At 39.2% G+C, this 10508-nt stretch overlaps 1 protein-coding gene across 1 annotated transcript; it reads right to left on the reverse strand.

Annotated features, from left to right (window-relative positions):
* Positions 1–8708: 8708 nt before the first annotated feature.
* On the reverse strand, positions 8709–9269 carry LOC139864467 (uncharacterized). The gene has a single exon (XM_071853050.1). The coding sequence runs from the start codon at positions 9267–9269 to the stop codon at positions 8709–8711; it is 561 nt and encodes a 186-aa protein (XP_071709151.1).
* Between the last annotated feature and the right edge of the window lie 1239 nt (positions 9270–10508).

Genomic DNA, 10508 nt, shown 5'->3' on the forward strand with positions numbered 1-10508 from the left:
AGGTTTAACCTATATATTATCAAATCATAGTAATAGACCACAAGATTTCATATTTCAATATACATCCCATACATAGAGATAAAAATCATTCATATGGTGAACACCTGGTAACCGACATTAACAAGATGCATATTGAATATCCCCATCATTCTGGGACACCCATCGGACATGATAAAATCGAAGTACTAAAGCATTCCAAATTCCAGAATGGGGCTTGTTGGGCCCGATAGATCTATCTTTAGGATTCGCGTCAATTTGGGGGTCTGTTCCCAAATTCTTAGGCTACCAAGCTAAAAAGGGGCATATTCGGCTTCGATCATTCACCCATATAATGTAGTTTCATTTACTTGTGTCTATTTCGTAAAACATTTATAAAATTACATGTATTCTCATCCCAAAATATTAGATTTTTAAAAGTGGGACTATAACTCACTTTCACAGATTTTTACTTCGTTGGGAAGTAAGACTTGGCCACTGGTCAATTTACGAACCTATAACAAATATGTACATATATATCAAAGTATGTTCAAAATATATTTACAACATTTTTAATACATTTTACTGTTTTAAGTTTATTAAGTCAGTTGTCCTCGTTAGTAACCTACATCTAGTTGTCCATAGTTAGATGTACAGAAATAAATTGATATATATTATCTTAAATCAATCCACGACACAGTGTATACACGTCTCAGGCTAGATCAAAACTCAAAGTATATATATTTTTGGAATCAACCTCAACCCTGTATAGCTAACTCCAACATTACTGCATATAGAGTGTCTATGGTTGTTCCAAATAATATATATAGATGGGTCAATATGATATGTCAAAACATTTGCATACGTGTCTATGGTATCCCAAGATTACATAATATATTAGAATACATGTATAATACAATATAAGTTAGCTAGGATATGATTAATATAGATTTGTTACCAATTTTCACGTAGCTACAACAAGTAAAAATATCCAATCTTGTTTTACCCATAACTTCTTCGTTTTAAATCCGTTTTGAGTGTTTAAAGTTGCTATGGTTTCATATTGAACTTAAGTGTATGAATCTAAATATAAAAAGTATAATTTTATAGTCAGAAATACAGGTTACAAGTCGTTTTTGTAAAGGTAGTCATTTCAGTCGAAAGAACGACGTCTAGATGACCATTTTGGAAAACATACTTCCACTTTGAGTTTAACCATGATTTTTGGATATAGTTTCATGTTCATAAGAAAAATCATTTTACCAGAAGAACAACTTTTAAATCAAAGTAAATCATAGTTTTTAATTAACTAACCCAAAACAGCCCGCGGTGTTACTACGACGGCGTATATCCGGTTTTACGGTGTTTTCGTGTTTTCCGGTTTTAAATCATTAAGTTAGCATATCATATAGATATATAACATGTGTTTAGTTGATTTTAAAAGTCAAGTTAGAAGGATTAACTTTTGTTTGTGAACAAGTTTAGAATTAACTAAACTATGTTCTAGTGATTACGAGTTTAAACCTTCGAATAAGATAGATTTATATATATGAATCGAATGATGTTATGAACATCATTACTACCTCAAGTTTAGTAGGTAAACCTATTTGAAGTGACAAAAAATGATCTAGCTTCAAAGGAGCTTAGATGGCTTGAATGTTCTTGAAGTAGGATCATGACACAAAACAAGTTCAAGTAAGATTTTTACTCAAATTAAGATAGTTTATAGTTATAGAAATTGAATCAAAGTTTGAATATGAATATTACCTTGAATAAGAAAGATAAACTACTATAAATAACAAAGATTTCTTGATCTTAGATGATTACTTGGAATGGATTAGAAAGCTTGGAAGTAAACTAGTAAACTTGAAAGGATTTTCGAAGTATTCTTGAAGTGTTCTTCCTAAGACGATTATAGCTTGATTCTTGAAGTAATTTTTGATGAAGATGTTGATTAGCTACTGGAAAAATTCATTCATAAGTGTGTGTATGTGTGTGTGTGTGTGTGTTGAGAGAGAATTAAAAAGAGAATTGGAAGCGAAATGGAGTGAATGATGAGTGGTAAGTGGTGAGTGGTGAGTGGGGTTTAAAGGAGTTCTAGTTAGTTGACTAGTTCATGGTAGAAGTTAAAATTGATTAGTCATGCATGACATAATCAAGAGTGGAATCCCATGCTAGTTCCTATTGGTATATACCCATAGTAAGTACGTCTAGTAGCTGTGTATAATACGAGTATGAATACGACTAGAATTCTTGATGAAAAAAGAATGGGAATGTAACTGTAACCATTTTCGTTAAGTATGAGTGTTTTGATATATGTCTTGAAGTCTTCCAAAAGTATATTAATACATCTAAATACACTACATGTATATACATTTTAACTGAGTCATTAAGTCATCGTTAGTCGTTACATGTAAGTGTTGTTTTGAAACCTTTAAGTTAACGATCTCATTTAATGTTGTTAACTCATTGTTTATTATATCTAATGAGATGTTAAATTATTATATTATCATGATATTATGATATATTAATATATCTTAATATGATATATATACATTTAAATGTCGTTACAATCATAATCGTTACATATATGCCTCGTTCGAAATCCTTAAGTTAGTAGTCTTGTTTTCACATATGTAGTTCATTGTTAATATACTTAATGATATGTTTACTTATCATAATACCATGTTAACTATATATATATCCATATATATGACATCATATAGTTTTTATAAGTTTTAACGTTCGTGAATCACCGGTCAACTTGGGTGGTCAATTGTCTATATAAAACCTATTTCAATTAATTAAGTCTTAACAAGTTTGATTGCTTAGCATGTTGCAAACACTTAATCATATAAATATCAATTTCATTTAATATATATAAACATGGAAAAGTTTGGGTCACTACATTTGGTGCTTGAAGACTACGTCAATTACGCGCTGATAGGTTGTGCCTGCGTTCTTTAATCCGAAAGTCATCTTCGTATAACAATAAATACCCTGCGGCATATGAAAAGCAGTTTTGTCCTCATCTTTCGCAGCCATTAAGATTTGGTGATAACCCTTGTACGCATCCAGAAAACACTGGTACCGAAAACCTGATAATGATTCTACCGTCCAGTCTATCTCCGGGAGAGGGTAGTTGTTCTTGGGGCACACTTTATTGATGTCTTTAAAATCGACACACATCTGCCAATTGCCATCAGCCTTTTTCACCAACACAGGATTAGCAACCCATGTCTGATACCGTACTTCCCGCAGAATGTTTGCTTTAACAAGGTTATCTACTTCTGCGCATAACCAATCACTGTGCTCAAGAGCCATATGACGCTTCTTTTGTCTAACGGGTGTGAGTGATGGATTAACATTCAATTTATGTTTCGCAATATCACGTGTTTACAGGCACAACTGAACCACATAACTCGGTTGTTTGATGTGACACAATTGTGGTAATTCCTCCCATTGTAGGAAACTTAATCAAGCCATGCACTACCGATGGTATAATATTAAAACGTCGTATGAAATTTCTCCCTATTAGCGCATTGTAACGCGAAGTCAAACGAACCACATAAAAGTCAACTAACTCGTTTCTGACCAACTGCGGATTCTTATCGTCTGCAAGCTCTATTATTAGCTCTATCCGGCCTAGCAGGCATGAGCTTTCTCCAGAGAACCATGATAGCATAATATCGGGCTGGCGTAACTGCGCTTTAACTTCTGCAGGAAGGAAACGGTAGCAATGCTCATAAATAATGTCGACTCCACTCCCGGTGTCAACATGCATGCGTTTGATCTATATTCCGCAATTAGGAATGCGACACTTGATGATAATGGGCTCGTTAACTGTGTCGATCGACATTACGGGAGGGAATGAAATTGGAATGAGCTCCCAATCCTGGTAGTCGCTGTATTTCCTTCGCTGGCCAAACTTGTCTGCGTCAACCATATTGATGGTTACATCGGCGCTTTTAGCTTTATCTTTTTTTTAACATGCGAACGTTTTGGCTTTTGAACTCTCTTCCGTGGCCTTTCCCTTATCTTTCTTTGGCGGCTTGAGATGATCTAATTTTCCTGCGCGTAGCGCTTCCAGCACTCGCTCCATTAAATTTTTACACCGATTGGTGTCATGGCCGTGATCGTCATGGAACTCGCAGTATTTTGTTTTATCCCGCTTGCCAAATTCTGTCAGCGGAGTTGGAATCGCAAAGGTTGCGCATACTGGTCGATTGCCAAAATTTCTTTTGGTGTTTTAGACAAGCTTTTGAGCAGCGCATAATTCTGATTATTAATATCGCGCTGATTATTGTTTCGAAAACCACCACTTGCTCGCCCTTTATCATTTCTTATAGGTCCACCACTAGGGTATCTTCCGCGAGAGCTGTTACAGCGATTTTGATCACGCGAACGATCATCATCATCTTTCCTTTCGTTGCGTGAGCTAGCTATTGGAATATCATTATCTTCGCCACTCCGCATATAATCATGGCATTCATTAAGCGCTTCAGCATAAGTTGTTGGCACTGTATGGCGCAGACGTCTTATCAGCGTTGGATGACGCTCTGCACTTATACTATGTATCAGCCCAAAAATCTGCTGTTCTGGCTTTAGGTCTGGTATGCGCAAGCACTCATTAGTATATCTCGTGAGAAATTCTCCCAAAGATTCCTTGGGTTTCTGCAAAATATCATGACATTCAATGTGAGTACGTTTGTGTGGCCTTTGATTTTGATACTGCAGCAAGAAGTTCGTACGCAAATCCATGAACTCGGATATGCTACCCGCTGGAAGTTTATTGAACCATTCACGCGCAATGCCCTGTAACATCATGGGAAATATCTGACATGCAACTGGATCAACCCACCCTTGGGTGCACATCGCGCCTTTGAAACGCTGTAGGAAATCATCTGGGTCAGTCAAGCCATTGTAGGTACCTAGCGTGTGAGGTATCTTTGGTGCTGATGGAAATGGATACGCGGTTATATGCGGAGGAAACTTGTCAAAAGTAGTTGGTAGCTCAAAGGGCGGTTTAACAGGATCCCCTTTGAGTCCTGCGAAGAAACGCTTCATCATATCCTGAACAAAATCAGGTTGCGAAAATAAGTGGACAATGTCAGGAGGTGCCGCCTGCATAAATTGGCTTGCGAGATTCGTCTGCCCCTGAATATTTTACCAAGGTTGCCCCGGCGTTTGCGGATATAGCCAAGGCTGCTGCGTTGGAAAAGAAAGCAGGCTTGACGGCGCAGAGTATACGGGTAGCTGAAAAGGTGCCGAAACCTGTGGCGCAGATGCCTGCGACACCTGAGGATATGCCGTTAAGAGCCCAACTGCATGCGCAGTACTTTGCTGTTGCGCAGTGATTGGCGTCCAATGAGAGTTTGCATCTGGAATGACACCAAACCCCCAACTATTAAGTAATGCCTGCGCATCCGCAGGGGTCATAAATTGCGATACTGGATGCGGCAGTTGCCAAGGTTGCAATGGTGTAAACGATGAATTTTGTTGAACACTCTGCGTCTGCAGAGGGATTGAAACCGTGGTACTGTAAATAGGTACTTGGCCGCAGCATACCACATGCGGACCTACTGTTTCAATGCTAGCACCTACCAAGATGACCCTTGGATCCACCGAGGAAAAATCCAGCCGCGTGGTTGTGACTGGTGAGTTTGCCCTTGGCGGTGTAATTCCATCCGGATATATCGGCTTGTACCTTTGGAAAGGCTCGTCGGACACTGGTGGAGGGTAAGGCGTATATCCCGCCCCCGTAGTCATAGCTTGCGTCTGCTGATTTCCAGACGGCGTGTTTTGATTGTCTGTTTGAGTACGTTCTGATGAGTCCCCGGAAGTCATGATACTGTAAAAGAGACAAAAAATTCAGAAATTTTGTGAATAATGAGCGTTATAATTCAAAACTTTTTAAAAGAAAAAACAATTAAACATGTCTTGAATTAATTCGGCTCTCAATGATAGCACCACTTGATCATGCATATATTTTTCATAGGGTCAATATGCCTGTTCAATAAGCTAAGGGGGGTTTAAGGATCTTAGAACTTGGCTCTCCGTTCCGGCTACCGTGAATAACCCTGGCTGACATGATGATGTCGGCGGGGTGGCCAAGTGATTAATTCCACCTTCGATAACGGTCGTTGATCAGAAGGCCCCATGTAAGGTTGTAGGTGCTAGTTAATAAGGAACTAACCTGTAAACCTTGAGAAGATGAAAGATGATGCTTGTTACGTGAGATGTGTAGCAGACAATGGTTACATAACGTGATTGTGCCTAGAATGATAATTAGGGTTAGTATATATAGGCAAACCCTAATTCTACAATCATCCAAGATAATGGTAATCTCTTCCATAACAAACTCTCCCGAATCACGGATGTAATTATGGAAAGGATATCAATGTGATGACCAAGTAATCGCCGTATCGGGAACAAAGGCATTTGATACAACACCGCATGCCGCATACCGCATACAAAGTACACGCATACGCATGCTAGTGAGCGCCCGCATATGTATAGAATACGCATGCAGGTTGCGGTATCATTACATCACAAGTTAGTATGGTCTGTTTTCATGTATGTACATATACTTTTTTTGCCAATGTACATGTTTTACAGATTGTATTTACAGATGCACAAATATTTCTTAACATCATGCTTACCCGATAGTTGTTGAGACTGTGTGTTAGTAGTTCACTGATTGGAATCCTATTGCGGTACCGTTCAAGTGACAAGGCAGTAAACCTAATTCGATTGATGTCCAAAGGTGGGTTTGCTAGGTACCGATCTCTGTGCCTATGTGCTCACATCACAGGAAACTGTTGTCAGTGTTATTATAAAAGCAGTAATAAGATTAAGGCTATAGAGGTGCTTACTCATGTATTGAATCGAGAAATTCTGGTATACGTGGGTTAAAGTAACAGTGTGTGGCCTGAGAAGCGCTGAGCTGGACCTCTTCTTTACATTACACAAATCGTAATAAAAGTTAGCGTTAGACCAGTTACAAACGTATGAGTAAGTCATGGTATTTGTTAGTGACTATGTAAAGGATTTTCGATTTTGATGCATACCACGATAGACCTTTGGTCGACATGAACTGACTGCTAAGATGACAGGTTTTTCCATAGAATCATACGTGTCTGCATCAAAAGCCATAGCTAGGTCATTCTAGAGGGTGAGCTGAATTGTATCTCCGCTACACAAATGCCACATTGTTTAGAATTTTTAAATGCAAACAAAGCGGTATACAATTAATAGCAGCTAGAGCTGCATTTACAAAATTCAAGTAAGTAATTTAATCATGTTGTTTGTAAAATGTAGGAGCAACTTACTTCAGGTTTGTGAGGTCGATCATCCTTCGTATAGCTTGATTACGGTTAACATCTCCCATCACTATCGGATCTTCGAGCCATTCAATGGACCCAATGTAGTCTGGTTGTGTCAATAACATATTAGTTAGTACACAATTTCTTTTAAACATAGCTGTTATTACAGTGAACTTACCAGTAAGTACGGTAGTGTTTGGCAAGCGTGTACGTAACTGGTTATAAGCCACAAACTGGAAATAGTGCTCCGGAAACAGTATCCCAGGCATAAGCTCAAAAGTTGTGTTCTTATCAAAAGAAAGGGTCGTTGACCCGGGTAGCACCTTCTCCCACCTAGTTGTTGTGTGGAAAGAGAAATTCCTTATCATATAGACTGAATTTAAAATCATTAGCTCATCCAAAAAATCCTTGTCAAAATAGCGCATGTTGACAAGCATAGGGTAGCTCTGTAGAATTATACAAAAAAATGTCAGGTAGACTTTTTAAAATGAAGCCCAAAAAATATTGATGTAAAGGGTTGATGAAAGAATACCATCTCATTGATTAGCATGCAGCAGTACCCATTTGGTGCTTGAGTGTGAAAATTGTAAGTTACCCACTTTCGATAAATTCTTGCAGCGATGGTCCTATTTCTATCGCCTGCTCCAAGTTGTGCCAACGCTGTAATCTATGCCATACTTTGAAACTCCAAAAAAAGAAATAATATTATAATTCCAAAAAAATTATTCACTATATACATAATGTTCCTGCGGACGTGTTGTTTTAATCGATAGTATGAGCAACTGGGGTTGCATCGAAGTCAGCTATTGTGGAAAGGAAATCTGTGTAGACGATATTTTTCGTGACGTTTTCTTGTTGGCCCTCATGCTGTCTAATCAGTATTTTCAAACCATCTGGTGATGTAGCCCTTGAGAGCGCAACATACAGCTGCCCATGGCCAAAAAATTGGTTTAGGTAGATAAACGCCTATTTTGTTCAGCGACTGGCCCTGGCTCTTATTTATGGTCATTGCATACGAAACTTTTAGCGGGAACTGCTGCCTTTTTAGCTCGTAAGGTAATGTTGGTTCTTTGTGGATGAGGTTCATCCTCGGGAAGAAGACCTTTTCACCAACCCTTATGCCCGTGATAATCTCAGCTTCAACTACTTTAGTTAGGAGTTGAGTAATTATCATCCTGGTACCATTACAAAGGCCGCCTACGATATTAATATTCTGCAACAAAATAGCTGGCACCCCTATTTTTAGCTCGAGAAGGTGCGGTGGCAGGCCAGGGTAATTTAGCGTGTTCAAGTATTCTGTTGAATATAGTAGTTCCGACTCACCACCGTCATTCCCTTGTGGTGTAGCAGTATCATAAGTTGCATAGGTTGTAACTGGGCCATCAACCATATCAACGACCAACTTATTTATGGTGTCTGCTGCATCGTTTTTCGGGCAAACAATCGCTTTTTATTGTAATTCTGCAGCATTGGGATTCTGCAATGTTTCTGGGGGTAGATAAAAGAAATTAGATTCGCCAACCTCTTTTCATCATCAGGAACATAGTAGGTGTCAGGAATTTGTACCCAACTACTATTAACTGGGTCTTCCAAATCACGTGTTCCAACCCCGCCATTTCCAATATCCAGTAACCATGCGGAGAAAGCAGCGTTTCTTTCCTTCTCCGATGGCGTCAGCCCTGGCTGCATTAATCGCATATTTTCGCTAAGTATAAACACCTTGAATTCCTTCCACAAATACGAAGATGTTATGCAAGAACGTACTATAGTTGATTTCTTGCCTTTTTTATGGACGGGTAATGTTTGTTTAAAGTTGCCACCTAGAATCTTAGACTTACCTCCGAATGGTGAAGTTTTGTTGCCGAGAATGTCTCGCAGGTTGCGATCAAGAGCTTCGAAGAATCGTTTATTATTCATGGGTGCCTCGTCCCACACAATAACATCTGTGCTTTCGAGTAGCTTGGCCATCTGGGTGTTTTTGTTTACATTGCACATTGACTCATCGGTAAGGTCAATTGGTAGCTTGAATCGAGAATGAGTAGTTCTGCCCGAATGCAGTAACAATGATGCGATCCGGATGATGCTATAGCAAGAACAATCTTTCTGTTGGCCCTTAGCCCCGTGATTATGGCCTTCCATAAGAATGTCTTACCCGTGCCACCATGATCATAAACAAACATAAGTTCTGTCATGTTGTTCGAGGAAGCATCACGTATCAGCTCATAGATTCTTTTCTGCTTCACATTCATCCTTGATTCTAGATGAATCAGCTCCTCACTAAGCGATTCACGGTCGTAGTTTCTCTCCTCCATGATCAAACGGTTTGCAAGATCTAGTAGAAGGTCATCTGGTAGAGGTGGCAATGTGAAGTCGTTGAGTGTCTTTCCACACTGGTTTAGGAGAATTTCAACCTCATATAGAACATAATTATGCAGGTCATCACTGTTTATGTGTAGCTTTGCCATCTTCAAAGAGGCCGCTGCTCGCAGAGGTATGTCGTCAGACATCATTTCCCAGTGCTTTTCCCAAAGAGCAAGCGGATTCAAGACCACAGAATACACCAGAATGTGGGTAAAAAGCGACCGTAGCTGAGAAGCTGTGGCAGATGCCAATGCTTCTTCTAGCGCTATAGTCCATTCTTTATCATCACCAAGGAGCCCAGCAGCCTCGCAAGCAGAACGGTATGTTTGGTATTCAACCTGGTTTACGGTTCTAATATCTACAAAGCTTGTGCACCCCTTTTGATGGCACAAAAGCATTCTTAGGAGAAAAGCCTCTCTGAATGCGGGATGTATGTATGACATCCTTCCAATTGAAGACTTGTTAATATTCACTCTATGTTTCCAGGTTTTTTGTGCTTGATACCAAACAAATTCAAACGGGAAATCCAAATATGTTATGTGCAGCCAGTGGAAGAAGAGGCGTTATAACATAGCCACTCAGTCAGAGTAGTTTTCTCTTGTTCCGTGTTTTCGACAATTTCTTGAAGCGGTTGCTTGCCACGGAACTTCATAAGCTGCATATTCTCCAAATGGACAACCAGGATCTGAACTGCCGACGATGATGAATTGGGAAGTTAAAAATACGCCAGCAAGCTTCATGCGGGCAAATGAAATGGGCATCTATAAAATTCTGAACTTCATCTACTGGTTGAGAGACCTGTGGCCTCGTGCAGCTGAACTACCGACTGGTTTAGATATGCGAGCA

Source organism: Rutidosis leptorrhynchoides, chromosome 8 (genome assembly GCF_046630445.1).
Source record: "Rutidosis leptorrhynchoides isolate AG116_Rl617_1_P2 chromosome 8, CSIRO_AGI_Rlap_v1, whole genome shotgun sequence".
Lineage (NCBI taxonomy): Eukaryota > Viridiplantae > Streptophyta > Magnoliopsida > Asterales > Asteraceae > Rutidosis > Rutidosis leptorrhynchoides.

Coding starts and splice junctions, on each gene's coding strand:
- LOC139864467 (XM_071853050.1), bottom strand. CDS start 9,269: ATGGCCAAGCTACTCGAAAGCACAGATGTTATTGTGTGGGACGAGGCA.